Source organism: Nematolebias whitei, chromosome 4, assembly GCF_014905685.2.
Source record: "Nematolebias whitei isolate Nwh7 chromosome 4, NemWhi1, whole genome shotgun sequence".
NCBI classification, from domain to species: domain Eukaryota; kingdom Metazoa; phylum Chordata; class Actinopteri; order Cyprinodontiformes; family Rivulidae; genus Nematolebias; species Nematolebias whitei.
Window position 1 is genome coordinate 21,355,912 of NC_056501.1, and position 22,230 is coordinate 21,378,141.

Sequence of the window (22,230 nt, forward strand, 5' to 3'; positions counted from 1 at the left end):
GGATGGATGGATGGATGGATGGATGGATGGATGGATGGATGGATGGGTGGATGGATGGATAGAACACATTTCTGTCTGTGCCCAACTTTTCAGCCTCTCTTTGCTCCTTTTCTTTTCTTTCCTTCCTTTATGCCATGCTGCCACTCTGCCTGTACATTTTGCCCTGATTGTGTTTCAAATTACATGCCACATCAAATAAGGCCATCTCATACATCTGGGAGTGCCAGTGTGTGTGTGTATGTGTGTGGGTCCTTTGGTATTTGCGCGCCTTCAGAGTCAGATTCACATTAAATGGATATTTTAAGTTAAACTCAGTATTCAGAATGAGTAACACGATGTTGTAAAAGATCTGATATATAGCATACTGTGCCATAATTACTGACATTACTTTCTTCCTCTCCCCTTTCTCTATTTCTGCTCTGCCCTCTGCAATTACTTAAAGGAAGCTGAGGTAAGTGTAGTCCTTGTTTCATTATCTTGATAGAGCAGTTTTGAAACATTTCACAGTGTCTCTAGAAGCCCCCAGGCACAGCAGTGTTTGTCCAACATTTGCTTACAGGAATAGTCAAAGAGCTGAAGAGTTATTGCTAATTTAAATTCATGGCAGGTTTGATGTCTGGTCAGACATGGTGTTCATCAGCATATTAATATGTAGATCTGGTGATTTTTAAGATTTTTAATTTCCACATGTTTCAGAGGTATTATTAATCAGTCTGATAGATAATATGGAGGAATTGCAGTGTTATAAAATATATTTCAAATAATTATTGTTAGTCATGCTAATGGAAAATAAAAAAATATTCACTGGGTATGGACATGAGTCTGTGTGAGCAGATGAGCACGCATGAACACATCAACATTGAAACAGATCAGTAGCAACATGATGTGATTTTTTTTTCACAGTGATTATCCTGGTTAGATATTCATGAGTCTAACAGCTTCAAGGTAGAAGCTGTTCCTCATTCTAGTGGTTCTACACTTAATGCTCCTCAACCTCCTTCCTGAGGGGAGCGGGGCAAAAAGTGTGTGTGCTGGGTGAGTGGGGTCCTTCATGATGCATGTGGTCCTCGTCCTGCATCTGGAGGTGTAGATGTCTGTGATAGTGGAGAGACTGACTCCCACAGATTTCTGTGCAGCCTTCACCACTCTCTGCAAAGCTTTTCTTTCTGCAGCCTCCATGCCACACGTTGATGCTGGAGCACAGAGTTGTTTTCATTTAAAATGTGCATTAAAAAAAATATGCCGTGACCTTTCCGCTACTTCACAAGTAAGTATTGGGACAATGGCGTAAGCTGCCATGACATGCAGGGCAGAGCTAGACAGCAAAATTGTGAAATGGGATGTCAAGTATTTGATGAGTTGGGAATCTTAATGTCTGCAAAAGAAGCTTGCACTAAATTGAGAAGTGGACTGTTTTTGAGCAAACACTAAAGTCTGTCATTTTGAAAACCCACTAGGATAAGTGAAGCAAAAACATCTAATCCTCTTAGCTTGCACGGTATAGCTCATCTCTGTTTAGCCTAACAGTGGAAATCATGCTTGTGTACTTCAGGAACATGGTGTGTAACTTATCTTCATTGTTGTTGGTTACATTTAAAATGTGCTTTAAAAACACCCATAAAATGAGAGACATCCTATGACTAAGACTTAATGTAACTCTGCAGAGAATCACAACTATGTATTAGAACTTTTCTAATAAAGGCAAATCAAGAAATATGGAAATAAAAAGAGGAAAAAACAGGAGATATGGATTAAATCAGACCCAGTGAATAAGCTAATTATGTTTTAACTTCTCAGTTTAAAATTGTTTGTGTTGGAGTCAGTGCTGGCAGTTGTTATTAACAGAAGTGCTGGGCTCATGGATCATCAATCCATCTTCTAACGGCTGTTTTCATCTTTGTTTGACGTTCATTTTCCAACCGTCCAGCTTACTGCGTCAACCCTGCTACCCCAACTCCCCCAACCCTGCTCCACCTGTGTCTCTCTTATTCAATAATGAAAAAGATAGAGATCCCACTTTCAGAAGCAGCAGGTTTCTCTGCCTTCTTCACACAGTGTCAGCAACACAGGCTCACTCCCTGCTGATGAACATATGGTTTGCTCTACTTGAACTATAGATACCACCTACACACATTTTTGTGCATTTGTGTGTGCGTGGAGGGGGTGGGGGGTGGGGGGTTGTGTTTGTTACCTTACAAGGCCAATTATTCCAAATATCCTGATGCATGCTCAAAAATCCATGTAGAAAAATCTAACAAAGTAAAGTCAGGTCCTCTGGATGGATTCTTCTTGTTGAAATGTTTTGTCTTCAATCAAAAAGACTTTGTCACTCTGAGGAGCTGCAACAAACTCAGTCTTATAAGTAGCATATTCTCATAGTGGGTCAACCATTTTGCTGGTGAAAGGACCATCAGTCTAATGACCGATCATTAGTGCACTGATGGCTGCTTGCTAATAGCACCTTCTCATAGTGGGTCACTATGAGAAGGTGCTATTTATAAGACTGAGTTTATTGCAGCTCCTCAGACTGATGAAGTCTTTTTTGATTAAAGATAAAATGTTTCAACGAGAAGAATCCATCCAGAGGACCTGACTTTACTTAGTTAGATTCCAACATATATTACACTAGGAGGACCAACTTCTCCTTATGGGACACAAAGCCCAGGCCCCATAAGAAGAAGTGCCATTGGTGGGTTAGGGGTTAGGTTTAGGACTAAGGTGTGAATTGAGGATGGGTTAGGTTTAGGGTTAGGTATGTACTAGTAATGATTAGGTATAGGGTAAGTGTCAGGGTTAGGCTATGGAAATTAATGAAAAATTAATGGAAGTCAATGCAATGTCCCTGTAAAGATAGAAAGACAAATGTGTGTGTATGTGTATGTGTGTGTGTGTGTGTGGGGGGGGGGGGGGGGGTACACTATTATATTATTATATTCTGACCTTTTTTACCATAAAAACTGACCTTGTTTACTGAGTCATACGTAAGTGATGAATTGTACTATGGTGGTATTTTATAAGGTATAACCTACTTAGCTTTTAAACATAGGGCAAGAAGTGCAGCAGGTTTGATTTAAAAGGCAATTTTTCACCACATTAATCCTGAAAATTAAAAAAAAGAAGAAAAAAAAACAGGTACAGCATTAAAGGGGATCTTATCTGTTGCATCCTTGCAAAAAAAAAATAGAAAATAGTGTTGGACATTCTGGAATTAAAGGAAAAACCTGAAAACTCATGGATACATACGAAATGTCACAGATTTGTTCAAGTGCACTTTTGATTTGTCTGCTGAGCTTCTACAAACAACATCATATATAATACGTTGGTCCCATCCATGTTATTTGCTCTTATGTCATCAAATGATGTTTGATGTCATTTACAGTCAAGGCACACAAGCTTGGCAAAACAGTGACATTTAATCTCTGTCTCTCTTCTCATTGAGAATCATTATTCCACACCTTTTTTTTTCCTAGCAGGGTAAGAAATAATCTTTCAGTGGCTCTACTATGCTTTTTACTCAGAAAAATCCTAACGATCTTATGCTTGATGAATTTAAATAATATATCACTTAAATGTTTTCAATTGAGTAGACTTGGTTAGGTATGAATAGAACTGTTCTGAAAAATACAAATATATATTTTTTATTGAGTAGAAAAACTGCTAAACTGTAATTCAAGATGTTTTTTAATTGCAGCCGAATCTCTTTTTATTCTGTTGCTAAGTGTAAAAAAATTAGACTGTTTTCAATGTTTTAATTATAGTTCATCTCCTCTTTAGATCCTACAACTTAATTATCCTCCAGTGGATCGCCTGCATATTTCTTATATACTTGGACTATTATTAATATCCAAATAAAACTAAAACCGTCATTGAACCAACAACAAACTAATTATTTTATTTACCAATTTATTTCTTAAATGAATACATTTCACCTGGCCTTTTAAAACAAATTATATATAACCCAGTTTCTTGTGTTTCCACACAGGATGACTACTTCAAAAGCTGGGCTCCTGCCAAGTCTCTTGACCAAGGTGAGTCGGACATTCGTATGCATCCTTAAACTTATAAGTAATATTAAATTGCACCGCATAAGAAACAAAATTATGTTTCAAGCATCAATGCTTTGGATTATCAGCCAAATGTTCTTTTCAAATGCCTTATTAAAAACAAACACACATTAATTCATACTGATGAAAAGCATCTTTAGTGCATGGATCATTCTTTTAAACTTTAATGTAAGGCATATTTTTGTAATTTGGCACATTCACACTGTATATAATTCTTAAATTTCAACTTTTTTCTCTTCACATATAGGTCAGATAACTTCTGATAAGTGATAATAAATAGGTTAATATTTGTTTTTACACCCACTAACCTGATGGTAACACAAATTTGTGTGCAAATTTGCACCAGTGTTGACAAGTGTTACTGGTTTATGTGTCACACCTACATTTTTAATGATTTTAGACTGCCAGCTCCTTTCAACTAAACGCCTTTACTTTAGACATCAACTCACTCACATTGGAACTGTCTCGTGCACACGCACAGTTTGGGAGGAGTTAATTGATCTGCTGCTCTCGGAACAACAAAACAGACTTTAAATCTTCTCCCCACCGAGCTTGTTCTGTTCTTTGCCTGCTTGGTTTTGCATATCTAGCACAGTATCTGCAACTCTTTGGGGAAAGACTTGCTGAGCAGGTTTATCTGGGCCAGTTCCTTGCGGATACAGAGACTAATGAGAACAGCCTCGCCTCAGTGCATCAAATTCTAGTGTTTCTCTTAGAGACGACTGGAATTAAAAGGTAAACAGTGCAATGTTCAGGGACTAAATTTATACAGAGGAATGGACAAATCCTCAGCACTTAAGTCTTATCAGGACCAAAGACTGATTTAGTCATTGAAAAAATTACTAAAAATTCCCTCAAAGTTACTGCGGAGGCAGTGATCTGATGTCCTTAGCTTAGGCTGTTATAAAATTGTACATACAGGTCTTTCAAACAGCTAAAACAAATCTAACAAACTACTTATAATTTTTCAAACTGACATTCAAGACTAAACAGGCATCGGAAAATCTGCAAAATCTTTAATAGATGCCAACAAGGACATGAAACTAAATGTGGATTAATTGCTGCGTATGGAATAAATGTCAGACAAATATGATAAATATGAGACTAAATAGTTGTATGTATTTTGTGTTAGGTTTTTAGATTGCAAGATCTAATAAAAAATGTAATTTATTCGACAAATAACAACAAACTGGGTCTGGCTTAGTGATTTGGGAGGTTGTCCTTTTACCTAAGGATTGTGGGTTTGGCCCCCACACCCTACTGTATGCTATAGGGTCCTTAAGCAAGACATTGATACAAACCTTACACACACACACTCACACCCAACTGCCCCCAACATGCTTACTGAAGCATGAGTGATAATTAAAGTGTTAATTACAATGATTAAAGATGTAAAATAAAATAAAAAATGCTGTGTGTGAACGGGTATGTGATGAACATAAAAGATGTCATGAAAACCTTAAAAAACACTGAATACATTAACAATATGCTATAAAGGTTGGACCATCTACCAAATTCATCCATCCATTATCTTTACACGCTTCTTCCTTTTTGGGTTGTGGGGGTCGCTGGTACCCATGTCCAGCAATCACTGTGCAAAAGGTGGGGGACACCCTGGACAGGTCTCCATCACAGGGACACATAGAGCATGCATGCACGACGAGAACATGCAAACTCCACCCAGAAGGGTCCCTGGACCGGGATTTGAACCGGGGACCTGCTCACTGAGGGGCAGCAGCTCTGCCTGTTGTGCCACCGTGCTGTCCCATTTACCAAATCTAAATATTAAATTAGAGTACAGTTAATAATTTTTAAATTATTTTAATGTTGTTGCTATTCTACAGTTGAAATATTGCTGTATAGAAAATATCGATGTTGTAAAGTTTACTGTACAGTTCAGTTTGGTAAAACAGCTTTTTTTTTACTTTCAAAGACTTGATTCTAAAGTTTTAATTACATTTACTGACATCATTTAAACTGCTGAAATACTTTCATCATAAATCTATCTATTATTCATAAAAATACATTTAAGTTTTTACATTTTAATGTTGTGCTTCATTAAGCAGTTGAGGTTAATGGTCAGTTGTAAGACAACAAACAACGCAAACACTTTATTTTTACATTGTTGTCTAAAAAAGCCATGTTATGAATTGAGACATAGAAAACTTAATATTTGTCTGAATAAGAAGAAAAACAACTGTTGTTGTATCAAACAAAGAAATGACTGTTTTATTTTTATGAGCAGGCTTTAAATCAGAAAATACCATAATAAATTTAATTTCTTTATTTGCTTGTGTATTCAACCTTTTTGTGGCTTTTTAAGTTTTCTCGCTTGCTGAAACATTGTGAGATGTTAGTTATTGCTTTAAATGTTTCAGTAATTAATAAAGTTTTGAGATAAAAGCTTCAAAAATTAATCCCAAATTTAAACTAACAGTATATTTTTCCACCAAAGGACAAAGACAAATTGGTGTTCAGAACTTTTCAAGTCACTTTTGTTGACACTTTTTGTAGAAACAATTTAAAATATCATAAATGTCTTCTGATAGATACTAATATTATATGATTGATGAAATGATTATAATTATTTATTTATTTTTGAAAATAATGACCATTTACTGACATCAGTAAATTAGCACAGCAAACCTATTTGTTGGATATTTAATGTGACTTTCTGAGTTTACAGTATTAAACTATCTTTCAGTTCATCTTTGATAGTTTTGCTGAATCAAAAATACCTTTTTCGTCCCTTTGTTATTGGAATGAATTTCCATATTTTTGCAGAACTTTTTATTTTTCATCATTAAGATAGTACTGCGCAGTAGAAACTGCACATTTTTTCACGTCAAATGCGGTTAAGTTGTTTAGTTTGCTAATGCTTTTTAGAGAAAGAGTTCACTGTTTGACAGGAATCCGATCAAGTGCAGTGCAAACTGATCAATACGTTTGGCTCTCTAATATTAATGTCATTCTGTGAGAGACATTTTATTCACACTTTGACTCAAATTGGGCAGGAAAAATGGTAAAACTGCCCTTTTCTGACGTGGTTATGAATTTAAACCTTCTTCGGTTTTGGTCGAAGTTACAAAGACCTGCATGTGGCCCCAAAGCCATGGGTTCTAGAACTCGCTCTGTGCAGAAAAGCTGAACAGATATTTAAGTAAAGCCTAAAAGTCTTCTTCTTAGTCCTGTTTGTCTTTGTGCTGCAGAGCTGAACTTTTGCTGCAGAGCTGAGGATCCACTCTGCAGTCACCCCCTCCCACACAAGCTGCACAGCTGGGAGTAATGGACGGCAAAACAATTAGACAACAAATAAGTAAAAGGCATCAATCAGACAATCTGGTCCTCTTTTGGGAACATTAGCTTGTGTCATGTCTTGGAAATTCTTCAAGGTTTTTCATTATCACCAATGCTGGGCGTTACATCCAGCTGTCTTAAGTGGAGGCAGAAGTTTGACTGTAAAAAGATGCATCATGTAGAAAATGTCAGAATACTTTTCATAAAATAGCTGACTCATTGAGTAGCATTTTGTTTTACTGTTACCTTTCAAAGTAAAATGTCAAACAGTATTTTGGGCCATTGAGTCAAGCTGCATCCTTTAAAATTCAATTCAGTTCAGTTTATTTATATACTGCCAAATCACAACAAAGTTGTCTCAGGGCACTTTACAGAAACATTCACATACATAAAAGCCAATTAGTAAAGTTCTCTATCTAAGAAATCCAGCAGACAAGTTGAATCTTGGCTTCGTTGCAGTCTCCTATCCTGAGCAAGCAAAGTGGCAACAGTGGAAAGGAAAAACTCCCTTTTAACAGGAAGAAACCTCCAGTAGAACCAGTCTCAGGACAAGCGGCCATCTGCTTTGACCGGCTGGTTGAGAGGACAGGAAGGAGAGACAAACGAACACAGACTGGTAGGTCCAGGTATAGGTCCAGGTTTATCTGAAAGACAAAAAAAACATGTTAAGGATAGAAAAAATAATTACAAGTACAAAGCAGGTTGAGCAGAGTAAGTAAAGACAGTAGCAGAGTGAAAAGTGTGGTCAGTTTATCCTCCAGCAGTCTAAGCCTATGGCTGCATAACTAAGGGACAGCTCAGGAAACCCAAGCCGACCCTAACTATAGGATTTGGCAAAAAGGAAAATCTTAAGCCTAGTTTTAACACTGGATAATGTGGCAGCCTCACAGACAGAGATTGGAAGTTGGTTCCACAAGAGAGGAGCCTGATAACTGAAAGATCTGCCTCCCATTCTGTTTTTGTAAATTTTATGAACTAAATATGGAACAATAAGATCTGTAATATAAGATGGAGCCAGGTTGTTGAGAGCTTTGTAGGTTAGAAGTAAGATTTTGAATTCTATTCTGGATTTGACAGGGAGCCAGTGGAGATAAACTAAAACTGGAGAGATATGATCTCTCCTACTAACTCCAGTTAAGACTCTGGCAGCAGCATTTTGGATCAACTGAAGATGTTTTAAAGAAATATTTGGACACCCAGATAACAAACCATTGCAACAGTCCAGTCTAGATGTGACAAATGCATGGACCAGTTTTTCTGCATCATTTTTAGATAAGATGTTTCTAATTTTAGTGATATTACGCAGGTGGAAGAAGGCAGTTCTAGTAACGTTTTTAATGTGGGGGACAAAAGACATGTCCTGATCAAAAATAACACCAAGATTTTTAACATTAGAGCAGGAGGACAGATTAATGCCATCTATGGAGGGAGAAAGACTGAAAAATCAATTCCTAAGGTGCTCAGGTCCAAAAATCAAAACCTCCATCTTGTCTGTGTTCAGCAGGAGAAAATTAAGGGTCATCCAGGTTTTTATGTCTTTAAGACATGCTTGTAGTCTAAGTAGCTGATTGGATTCATTGGCTTTAATGGACAAATATAATTGTGTGTCATCAGCATAACAATGAAAATTTATCCCATGCTGTTTAGTAATTTTACCTAATGGAATCATATATAAAGTTAAGAGTATTTTCTCAAGCACTGAGCCCTGAGGAACTCCATGACTAACTTTGGTGTATGATGAAGATCTATTATTTACATTTACAAACTGTAATCTATCAGATAGATATGATTTAAACCATTTTAGAGCTGTTCCTGTAATCCCAATATCATATTCAAGCCTCTGTAGTAAAATATTGTGATCAACTGTATAAAATGCAGCACTGAGGTCTAACAGGACCAGAATAGACACAAGTCCATTATCTGAGGCCATGAGAATATCATTAGTTACTTTTACTAGTGCTGTTTCTGTGCTATGATGAGCTCTAAACCCTGACTGAAACTCTTCAAACAGATTATTTCTTTGTAGATGTTCACGCAACTGACCTGAAACTATTTTTCTAGAATTTTTGAGATGAAAGTCAGATTAGATATAGGTCTATAGTTGGCCAGAATTTCTGAATCAAGGTCAGACTTCGTAAGTGAAGGTTTAATTACAGCAACCTTAAAGCGCTGCGGTACATAACCATCCATTAAAGACAAATTAAGTATATCCAAAATGTGGACATTAATCAGGAGGAATACCTCTTTAAACAGTCTGGTTGGGATGGGATCTAGCAGACATGTGGATGGTTTGGATGAGGTTATTATTTTTGACAATTCAGAGAGCTCAACAGGACAAAAACTGTCCAAACATAAATCAGGCTCTAGTGAAAATTTTAAAGTTGCCTCATCTGACAGGGGACTAGAGATAGTAGAAGGAAGGATGGTTTGAATTTTCTCTCTAATTAAAATAATTTTATTTATAAAGAATCTCATGAAGTCATCACTACTTATAGTTGTAGGGATACATGGTTCAACAGAAATGGGACTTTTAATTAGTCTAGCAATAGTACTAAACAGAAACCTAGGGTTATTTTTATTCTCCTCTATTAAAGATGAGTAATGTAAAGTTCTAGCTTTACGGAGAGCTTTTTATATGTTAGCAGACTATCTTTCCAAGTTAAATAAAATTCTTCAACATTAGTAGAGCACCATTTTCTCTCCTGGTTTCTAGATGCCTGCTTTAAAGTACATAACTCAGAATTGAACCAAGGAGCCAGTTTACTCTGATTGATTACTTTCTTTTTCAGTGGAGCAATTTTATCAAGTGAAGTTTGCATTGAAGTTGTAAGATGATCAACTAGATGATCTAAGTCTCCGTTCTCTGATGCATTACTCTGCAAGACAGAGGAAAACATTGATGGAAGAGATTGTTTAAATTTGGTTACAGCATTTTCTGATAAGCACCTGCTGAGATGAAATTTACTCTGTGACTGTGTAGTCATTTAATGTAAACTCAAAGGTTATTAAAAAATGGTCAGACAGAATAGGATTTTGAGGAACTATTACCAAGTCCTTAATCTCTATACCATAGGTCAGAACTAAATCAAGAGTGTGATGATAAGAATGAGTAGATGTGCGGACGTTTTGGGTAAAACCAAATGACTCTATTTAATTATTTAAGGCTATGCTTAAACTATCACGCTCAACATCTACATGAATATTGAAATCACCCATTATGATGATTTTATCAGTATTTAATAGTAAGTCAGTTAAGAATTCTGAGAATTCAGACAAAAACTGAGAGTAAGCGCCTGGTGGACGATATATAACAACTAGTAAAAGTGGCTTTTCTGATTTCCATTTTGGATGAGAAAGACTGAGGGACAGCGATTCAAAAGCATCATAACTAATAACAGGTTTGGCATTAATCAATAATCCTGACTGAAAAATAGAAGCTACTCCTCCACCTCGGCCAGTTGTTCTAGGAACATGAAAATTTAAATAATTAATAGGAGAGAATTCATTTATACTAACAAAATCCTCCTGTTTAGCCAAGTTTCTGTCAGACAGAATAAATCAATATGATGTTCAGTTATCAGTTCATTAACTAACAGGGATTTAGAGGAAAGAGATCTGATGTTCAATAATCCACATTTAATGATTTTATGATTTTGCTCTGGTAAAGTAACTGTGTTTATTTTAATACGATTTTTATGGTTTATATTTTTAGAGCTGATTTTTGGTTTATTTAAGTTGAGCTGTGGGCGAGTTGACACTGTTTCAATGGGGGTGTGGGTGGGTAACAGAAGAGAAGCAGCAGAGAGGTGTGGAGGACTACAACTCTGCTTCCTGGACTGGACCCTGGGTTGTCAATAATTTGGGGGATAAACAGAAAATGATTTAAAAGTCACAAGGGTCACAGAATCTTTCAGGATTTAAGGGAAGCAAGAATGTAAGGAACGGTGAACAAGCGTACACACAAAGAAATGTTTGATTTCTTATGATCTAATGTTTGATGAGAGACTTTATTGACATGTGTGACAGCAGCCCTTGACTGGGACTCAGTGCAGCCCCAAGGATGCAGACATTAATCATCCGCCGATTGTTGAATCTCAGACTGCCCTTGGAGACTCATCAGCAGCAGGAGGAAATCCAGTGCCCTGATCAATCACTCAACAATTAATGCTCTCCACAGTCACATGAATGAATTCATTGGGATCTTGAATGGCTTATTGGTGATTCCAAGCTGGTAAATCTATCACTGGTAAATTACTTTCCAGACTTGTATTTTAATCTTGATTGCCAGCTGATTTTATTTTATTCTTTACAAAGTTGTGGCACAATGAATTCAAACCTAAACAACTCTTGAAAGATGTAGCATCAAAAATAAGGCTTTCTACTAATTCTTAATTTTGAAAATCCATTTTCTCCTTCAAGTAAAGTATAAATTTCTGCTTTGATAGCATTTGTTACTTACCCAGAATTATTCTGTTGATTATTTCAATAATTAAGAAAGAAAGAGCTTCATTAACAATCAATATTAATCAATAATTGAATATAATGTTTTTATTTAGAAATCAAATATTAGCTCAATACCTGTAAAACTAACTAAGCTATAACTATTTTTGTGTTTGCTAAGGTCAATTTGCTGTGGTGGCCATCTTGAATCAGGTTTCAGCCAAGAGTTAATCAATTGTAGATGTGCATACAATGATCATATTCTCTGTTTCATTTGAATTTGTTGACTGGTTCATGAGATATTTTGCTAACAGACAGACAAGCTTCAGGATTAACATGATAAAGCATGTTTACCTCCTTTTGATGTTTAAAACTGAAGGCATTTTCCTCTTAACAGGTGTTGTTATGCTTTATTTTTGGACCCAAAGTCTACAAAATCAGATGGGGTTGTAAGCCTCACCTACTGTTTCTTTCCACACACAGTACTAGGATTTTAAAGACTGTAAGTAATAACAACAAAACATATTTGGGAAATGAATAGCGGAACATGCAGTGGAAAAAGTAGGAACTTGGTGAATTATTCGACATTAGGTCTTAAAAAATATCTGAGGTGTGTTTTTATACCCTATCACAGAGCGAAAAGTCAAGTCAAGTCACGTTTATTTATGTAGCACATTTAAAACAGTGTTATGTATGTATATTTATATATATATATTTTATCCCTTAAATGAATTGCTAAAATTGAAAAGTTTTTATTTGATACAATTTCTATCAACATGTGATTCATGTGAAAAAAAAAAAAATATATATATATATATATATACTGTATATATATATATAAAACTATGCTTTCGAGTTTAAAGGTCAATCTATCATTGGCCACCCCTGGCTCTGCCATTGCCCCTGGTGGTGGATAAAATTGCTCCCTTCGTCCCTTCGCTCGCCAGGGTCCGTCACGCTGCAACGCCTCGAACAAGCAAAGAAAAATAACCTTCTGTTCTTACATGAAATGTAACTCTTATCGACTTGAATGTCTTGCACTACAAACATTAAGGTTTACTCACACTCCCTGTTCAGTTCCAGTCCAGAAAAACACTTGGCTCAAAAACGACTAACATTTACTACCCATATTCTTCAGCATTCCATTTGTCACTTATAAATTATGAAAATGAACTTACATGAACTTAAATTTATACTGCTCCCAGCTTGTTTTGTTTTATCTTCAACTTCCACATTATGTCCCTGTATCTAGTTAATATATCAGAATCAAACTTTATTCATGAAGCACCTATCCTACAATGGTTTGTAACATAAAGCGCTTTACACCAGACAAAACGAATCAAGAAAAAACATTTTTATAGGAATGTCAAACAGGTAAAGCAGATGCAAAAACATATAAAAGACCATTTAAAACAGCAATAAGTTGTAAAAGACTATATTGCAATCAAGCAGAATTTAAATTCCTGAATAGATTTTGAGTTTAGCTACATTTAACACATCAATTTCCACCTCACCTACCAATAAAACTGGCTTATATTAAAGTGCTAAAGCGTCAATTTGAAGCTGCTTTGCTTCATGAAAGACACACTTAAAAGTAATTTCACCTTTTATATAGCTTTTTTTCTCTGATTTACTTTATGCTGAAATAAAAAACTAAACTGTCTTTCTCATCCCCTGTCAAATCAGTTCCACTCCACACATCTTGTAGCATTAGCCAGTTCTGCAACAGTAATAAGTATCTGTGTGAAGCACAAGGACCACTGGAATTAAACACGGCTGAGTGAATTAAACAAAGCTTAAGGGTAAAAAAAACAAACAAAAAAATATCAATGATCTTTTTTTAATTGTGTAAGTTTAATGCATCATTTCATCTTTACTTGTGGCTTTGCTGGGCAATGGACAGCATTTTACAGCATCGTAGATTAAATTAATTGTGCTTGTACACACTCGGTTAAAGCCAGATGTTTACATACACTATATAAAAAGATGTAGAATTACTTTTCTCCCTGTCTGATATTAAATCGTACTGAACATTTCCTGTTATGGATCAGTTAGGATCCCCCAAATTATTTCTATTTGCTGAATCTCCAAATAATAACAGCTTTTTTAATAGATTTTTTGAATTGCTTTTTTTTGTTGGTTAAGTTACAAGTTTACATAGAGCACAATTGCTTTACCTTCAAACAATTTGAAAAAGCCCAGATGATAACTTCTTGCTTTGGACGTTTTTGATAGGTTAATTGACATTTGAATGGACTAGTGCACGTCACAAAATAGGTGGCATCACGAAGATGCAGGAAATGTCAGTCAATGAAAAACAAACATGGTTGTCTTCTTACACAGTATACTGTATGTACGGTAAATATCTGTTTCAACTGTACATTTTGAAACTTCAGCTATTCTCATAAACACTGATACATATTAGGGCTGAACAATTAATTGCATTTGCAATAATATCGCAATATGATAAAACAAGATTTTCTAATCGCAAAGGCTGCAATCTGACTGGTCACGTGATCTGGTTACGTGACTTGCGAGTGAGTGGAGCGGAGCAAATCAGATCAGGGCGCAGGAGAAGTCAACACTGCGCTTTAACTGGTTGCACAATGTCGTCAGGCTCAACAGACACTACCAAATCTGAAAGTTTGGTACCAAAGAGAGGCAGCACGCTTGTTGCTTGGAATTATTTTGCCTATAAAAAGAAGATACTGTGCAACGACATGTATTGTGCAGAACCTGCCTTGTTGCATTTGCTACCTCTCGAGGTAAATCTTTATCAACACTTCAAAAAACACCACAAAGCCATTTACGATAGATGCATGGCTAGAATGCCAATGACCAGTGCTTCAAATTTAAGTAAGCAAAGTACCAGCCGACATGGATCACTGACCGAACTGTTCGAAGCTCTGTTCTCTTATGAACATACATTTACGGCTTTGGTACACAATGGATAAATGGTACAGAATGACCTCACGCACACATTTTAGCCAAGTTGCTTTACCGGAGCTACACAAACAAGGCAGAAACAGAGTTGCAGTGGAGCTGAAAACAGTGGAGATGTGTGCATCTGAAACAGATTTATTGCTTGTTTGTTGAAAAATAGAAAACACTAAAAAATAATTGCATATTAAATCACAATTGCAATATTGATGTAAAAAAATCGCAGTTAGAATATTTTCCAAAATCGTTCAGCCCTAATACAGATACATCTTAGCTCCTGTAATTTAAGCCAACTTTTATTATCATATTTTATTAAATTGGATAAATCAGGATTTTTTTTTTTTTTTTACTTACTGCAGATAATATAAATGTTTGAAACCAAATCCATCTTTTATTCTGTCTTATCCTCCCAGGGTTCTACAATAGCTGCTCAATTTTACATGAATGTGTTCTGCAGATGTTGATAATTCTCGCTGGAACACAGAAAAACAAATACTTTCATCAGCAGCAGCAGTACAGAACAAACACGCTAACATAAAAAGACGACTTTTGTCTCAAACTTACCCACTAATTTTATTTGTGCTACATTTGTGTGCTTTTTGCATTTTAAATTCTGCTTGCACAGCTCTCTTCTTGCACAATGAAGCCGGCATATTCTCATTTGCCACAATGATATTCCCCCTCAGCGAGACAAACTCATAAAGATAAGTTACTCAATTATACATTCCTAATTAACCCGGATAAAGGAGAGGATGCCTCTCAGGATGCCAATCATGAATCATTTAGCAACTGGAATAAAAGAAAAAAGAAGATTTTTGTTTGAAATGTAAAGACAAAGAATCATTTGTAACAAAAAGGGCTTTGTAATAAAATAAAATTAAGATAGCAGGGCAGAAGAACAAAATTGTGGTTGATACACGACCTGAACAAATATGGGCAAACAGGCCCTGGTCAGGGTAAATAAAAATTATATACTTGTATTGAATTTGTATTCTAAATATGTCTTCACTGCAGTTAGTTTGATTTTTCAAGATTACAGTCAGGACCCCAGTGCTTTTGAAATAAAATAATATTGCAGATTTTGAATATTTCTTTTTTTTTTCTATCCTTGAAGTGTGGGTAGAACAGGTTTCCACTCTTTGTTGATTTACTTTTTGTTTTCCTAAGCTGTCTTGTACATTAAATATGTATTCATAGTTTTTTGTATCAAAAAAGATAATTTCATTTTCTGCATTTAAAAGTCTTTAACACTTGTTTAAAGAGGCTGTTGCACAGTGATGTATAGCATTGGCGTATGCTAACATATATATATATATTTTTTAATGGCAAATACGCTGGTGGAAATTATAGTTTTAATATTAAAAATGAGAATAATAATAATTATTATTATATTATAGTTTGGTGTAAGTTTTGAACAAGTTACCTGCACACTAATATATGTTGACATACATTGTCGTAAGTCAATGAAAGGAAAAAAATTCAGTGTGGCTGCACAAAATTTTCAGAGTACGCAGACATGTTGCTGATATTAGGCCTAAGTTACAGGTGTGTGACAGGTATGTTATACACAAGTTCACACATGTTGCATGTAAGTTATAAGTTCACATACGTCAGAAACCAATTGTGAAGCGTACAATTAACTCATGTCTAACCTATGAGCAACTTACTTCTAACATATCTATAACTTCGTGTCCACAACATATTGTATCTGAGCCTTAAAGGCTTCATGTTCTGGGTTCCAAAGAGGAGAAGGAGCTCGGTGTGCGACAGGCAGGTGTGTGGGAGACAGAGGAGGAGTTCACAGTTGTGGAGGAGAATGACTGAGCATCAGGGCTCATTAGCTTGGTTAAAATTGGGTCCATCTTGAGTTGCGGCTGTGACAGCAGCTTGTGTTCTCCGTTTTGTTTTATTTGTTAATTAAACATTAAAAAGGCTCCAAGAGTACAGTCAGATCCGGCTCACTTTCTTTGCATACTCAGTCACTGTACAGTATATGTTCAACGTAAAGCTGACCATCCTAGAAACTACTGACCATGTGTATAACTTACAGCTAGCTTATTTGCCAGCGTTTTGTGGCTCAGCTACAAATAGGGTACAACTTATGAGCAACTCGTCACTCCTGCTGGATTCATGAGATGCATAGGTCTACAACTATCACAACAGAGATGGAGGATCCTGCGGCAGCTTCCTTGATCACAGATTTGTTTGATTTTTTTTTCCGAGACATGTTGATCAATGCAAAATTACTGACTGGGGGGTGCAGAGAGCAGCAAACTTCCATTTTATATTTGATATCATGTGATTGTTGCAATACTCATCAACATGCTATGTATAAGTTTGGCAAAAGTTATACTAATGTTGCGCAGAAGCTCTACATATGTCAACAACTCTGTCATACACTCGTATAAGTTTTATATTTGCTAGAAATATTTATGGATAAGGTACTCAAATGTTAAACATAGGTATATTCATTCAACACTGTATCAATATGATATGTTTGTGTCCAAATGAGGCTTCCAGTTACTTTTTTAATTTCATCTTCAGCGTAAGCCAGCACGTCGGACAAAATTTTCATATATCAGCATACGTTGTCTAAAACATGTATAGTGTGGCGTGGCCCTCGACGAAGCAGCAAACAATTAGGTTTTCTTGGATTTTTTTGCTTCAAGGCAAACATTGTTTTAGAAGGTTTGGATTCAATGGTGCATTCAAAAACAAAATACCATGTACTCTTGTTCTATTTTTTCTTTTCCGTTATCATTTTATTAAATATGATCTTCAGTACGCACATTTTCTCCAAAATCAAATGTTGGTTTCTGTTGATTTTGTCCACCTCTTTCCCAATACCACTTTGCATCTTATGCATGCGTGTCTGCTTATTGTTTCTAACTTTTTCATTTCTCCTGACATATTGAGTTCATCAGATTATTATTATTATTATTATTATTAACCTCTCTGACAAACCATTGCCAACTGTGGTTAAACGAAGTGCAGTGACGCAAACACAAAGAGACTATCAGGTCCTGGGAGAAAGAATAGTCTATTGCATTCAAGCACCATTGATTAATATTTTAAGATGCTTACTTAATTTTATTATAGTCCCCATGAGTAAATGTGTTCATGGCTCTTGGTTCATGCATTTTTTATTGTTTTAGCTGTCAGCAAATCTTTAGTATAAAGTTCAAAAAACAAACTTCCCCCTACATTTGTTTTAACTTATCATAAAGTAAATGTTGGTATGTAATGTTTTTATAGTAGTCTATACTGCGCTACACTGCACCAAGCTGCAATAAATTATGTTACTTAAAAGACTATAAAAAGTCTAGCAGTACATAATACAGTCTGGGACTGACAATAGCTCATAATGTAAATGATAAATGGACTGTACTTATATAGCACCTTTCTGTCTAATCCAGATACTCAAAACGCTTTACACTACAATCTGTGTCCTCATTTACCCATTCATACAGCACTCTGCTATTGCTATACAAATAATAATCAGTGCTTTATCACATTCATACACCAATGGGACACACATCAGAGGCAATGAGGGGTGCATCGTTTTGCCTAGGGACAATTCAGCATGTGATTGCCAGTGGAATCAAACCCACAACTCTCCCATTGGAGGACGACTGCTCTAACCACTCAGCCACAGCTGCCCCCTGTACCAAGTATCTATATTTGGTACTAATGATATTGATGGGGTACATAGCTTGTATCTACAGGAAACTTAATTTATAGATGCTATATAAGTACCTAGTGTATTTTTTTATGTAATTACCTGTTTCATGCCTGGTATCAAGTACTTAACTGGTAATTACAAATAATTTACCTGATACCTACCAGATATCTACAGGGTATATACCTGATACTTACAAGGTACTTACCTGGCATTCCAAATGTTGGGCTTGAAATGTCATACTTACTGTGTTCCTACAGGGTATGTATCCAATCCTAATGTAAGTACCTGATGCTGGTTACCATGTACCATGTATCATGTATCATGTACCATGTACATACCTGGTATGTACATGGTACTTACCTGGTACTTATTGAGTGCATACCTGGTACTTACAAGGTACTTACCTGGTACTTGCTTGGTGTATAACTGGTATTTACTGGGTATATACCTGATATTTACTGGGTGTGTACCCAGTGTCAGGTATGTACCTTGTACGTCCCAAGTTAACAAGCTATGGTAGCCTGTAAGTACCAGGTATGCTTTTTGTTAACAATCTGTAAGTACCCAGTATGTTCTTTAAAAGTATCCTGTAAGTTTAATGTGCTATTGGTACGTTTCAGGCTGTTTATATCACGGTTAGTGAGGTTAGACTCAAGTGCAGGCAGACCCAGGGAGCACAAAATAAAACAAAAATGGATTTATTAACAAATAAAAACAAAGAGCCGACCTGACAGCAACAACTACACAATAATGGGGGCGAAAACACGAGGAGGACCAAGATATCTGACATGGTTTCGGAACAATGAGTCACGGGTGAGGTAGTGACAAACAATTTAAATCAAAAGCTAGGTGAGAGAGAAAGTGGAAACATCTGGGTGGAGACACCGAATGGGGACAGGTGAGGGTGGCAGGCTGAAAGGGAAAAAGCACTGGGGAGGTTTACTGAAGGTAAATAGAATCTGGCACAAGAAAACAGAACCTAAACACAAAGATTTCAAACTATAACACAGGGAATGAAAATAAAATTTAAATAACTAACAGAAAAACATGGATTACAGCAGTTTACTGTATTGCTACCCATATATTTTTTTTCCAGCACCTAAAAATTAACTATTCAACATATCAGATGACAAATCAAGAGTGGCTGCAGGAGCATTTTCCATGACTTTACATAACCACGAATTAAACACTTCCAAAACAAGTTTGAACATATTTCAACATCGAGATCATCCTCATCATTATATCTCCATCCTCAGTATGGGGCAGCTGTGGCTGAGTGGTTAGAGCAGTCATCCTCAATTGCAAGAGTTGGGGGTTCGATTCCACTAGCATTCACATGCTGAAGTGTCCCTGGGCAAGACACACACATTGCCTCCGATGTGTGTTCCATTGGTGTATGAATGTGATAAAAGCACTGATTATTTTTTGTATAGATACAGTAGAGTGATGTATGAATGGGTAAATGAGGGCACAGATTGTAGTGTAAAGTCCTTTGAGTATCTTGATAAGATAAGATAGAACTTTATTGATCCTGCAGGAAATAGAAAGGTGCTACATAAGTACAGTTTACCATTATTACTGACTCAAGTTTGCTGAGCTCATTCAGTCACATTAATATGTGTTCATTACAAATGACAAAAAAGGAGGAATTTTAACGAATGTTCTCTTTAGTAATTTGTGTCTTGTGAAAAGCGCAACAAATTTGTTTATTTGATGCAAATTAGTTACATAAGAATACAGTTTGCACTTTGTCAGATGCCTTCATAAACGAGGACACAAGAGGGCAAAGAAAAAGACAAATGAGCCTAGCTATTTGTCACACAGAAACCCATTTACTAACAGTAATGTTTGCTTCACCTGTGGTGTCTTACTGATCACAGATTCTGTCTTTTTCATCCTGAGAACATTTCATCTTCTGTGTCCGAGTCTCAGCATTCATTTGTTGAAACTTAAACTTCGTTATGTCCTGCAGGTCAGCATGATTGACTTCCAAAATCAAACATTTTCATTCCCTATTTTCTGCATTTCTAATCTTTTCTGCTCGTTCCTGTCAGCGTTGCTTTGAGAGTTGTGCAGAGCAGCTCTTCGAGCGGGAGAAGCAGAGAAGCGAAAGCAGATAACAGCTTTGCCGTCAGCTAAAGACCCACTGTTTGAAGCAGCATTCCAGCTATTTGAGTCTGGCTTTTTGTGTATGGGCCTGCCCGGACGAATTGTCAGCTTGTGATTGTAATGCATTATCTAGAGAGGGGAGTCAACGTGAGGATTACAAATACCACCATTATCACAGCCGGTCCAGAAGACAGAGTCAAGACACAAGGACGGGAAAACACAAAAAGAAAAGAAAACCAGTCAAGTTGACAGTTTTCAGGTGTTCACTGCTAATCTTTACCTTAGTAGATTACATTGCACATACACTGTTGTTATGGAAACCTTTTTGGCACCAGTAATCAAAGTTATTTTTGAAGCATTTTGGTTCAGCCAAAGCAGCAGCAAACAAAGCCTTGAGAAACTGTAGCTTCCAAATTGCCAATCAGCTTGATTAGACTTGACATTGTGTCTTCCCGGCAGAGCCTTTGTCATTGTTTTATGTATTTCATCAGCTTCTTTTTTTTTTTCCAACTAGGTAAGCTTTTGTCTCTCTGCAGATATGCTGTCTGTCTGCTTCCATTTCTCATCGGCCCACCTTTAATCTCCCCTGACTCCGCCACCGCCTCTTAATTCAGTCTCATAAAACTATGTTTGATCTGCGCCTCGAGCAGCTCAGAGAATTAGAAAGAGGGGAAATTGATAAGAAAGGAGACAGATAGGACTACAAACAACCACAAGCACTTCAGGACTGTGTATGAAATGGAGCATGAGAACAAATATCTCATTTCAGAGTAATGTGATGAGGGTTTCTTATTTTATTTTACATTGTTTACCGCCCTCATTTTTATTGGCTTGTTGGCCACATCATAAAGTGTAACTCAATATCCACGACCCTCAGCTCAGCCCTTATCTTCCTCTTTCAGAAGAGCGAATGCTTATAGCGTTGAGTCTGGGCACATAAATGGGATTATCTTCTGAAACCTACACATACAAGCAGCAGAGATATCAGACATAAAAAGCCTTTTGGCCAATCGAACACACACAGAAGCCTCCTGAAATGCAGTTGGAAGAAATATGCACTGTCACACCAAGGACATTGTTAATTTAATAATGAAATGAAGCCAGCTATAGCAAGAAAGCTGGTAAATATGAACCTGTGCAGACAGGATGAAAACAATGGAAAGAGAATGCTATGAGGTTATCAACAAATTATCCTCAAGAGTCAAATGTTTCCAGTCAGGCGGTGCAGGGACCAGGCTCTAATTCACCATCTTTTTGGTAATTGGGACTTATTTGCTTGTCTGCTGCAACAATCACATGACATTTGCTGTGCTGTTTATTTATTTGTTTTAATGTGGGACACAGTGTTCCACTTTTCATCTTTTTTGATTATGAAGTTGTTGTTGTGACTTTACTCTGCAATCATTGTGCATAAATTGTACAGACATTTTCAAAACTCACGAGATATCAAAACATAACATTTCTTAAAGAAATGCATAGTGTCAGTTACCCATGACCATTTTGACAAAGATAATCTTGTGTTAACAAATAATGGAGTGGCAATTTTGGTTAACCTTTGAAGATATTAACTATTTCACAAGATATTATCAGATTACATGCAATTATGTGCTGTGAATGACTCTCAACTACTATCACAGAATGTTTTATCTTACTATCTTTAAAAGTAATTGAATTTAAACTATTTTTTTTGTGTGTGTT

At 36.3% G+C, this 22,230-nt stretch overlaps 1 protein-coding gene across 1 annotated transcript in view; it reads left to right on the top strand.

Moving 5' to 3' along the window:
- The first annotated feature begins 1,282 nt into the window (after nucleotides 1-1,282).
- Nucleotides 1,283-22,230, top strand: part of spock1 (SPARC (osteonectin), cwcv and kazal like domains proteoglycan 1) — a 90,940-nt gene continuing 69,992 nt past the window's right edge. Inside the window, exons 1-3 of the mRNA XM_037675590.1 lie at nucleotides 1,283-1,287; nucleotides 3,471-3,474; nucleotides 3,983-4,028. Of these exons, the coding sequence (XP_037531518.1) occupies nucleotides 1,283-1,287; nucleotides 3,471-3,474; nucleotides 3,983-4,028 (55 nt within the window). The remainder of the gene's footprint in view (nucleotides 1,288-3,470; nucleotides 3,475-3,982; nucleotides 4,029-22,230) is intronic.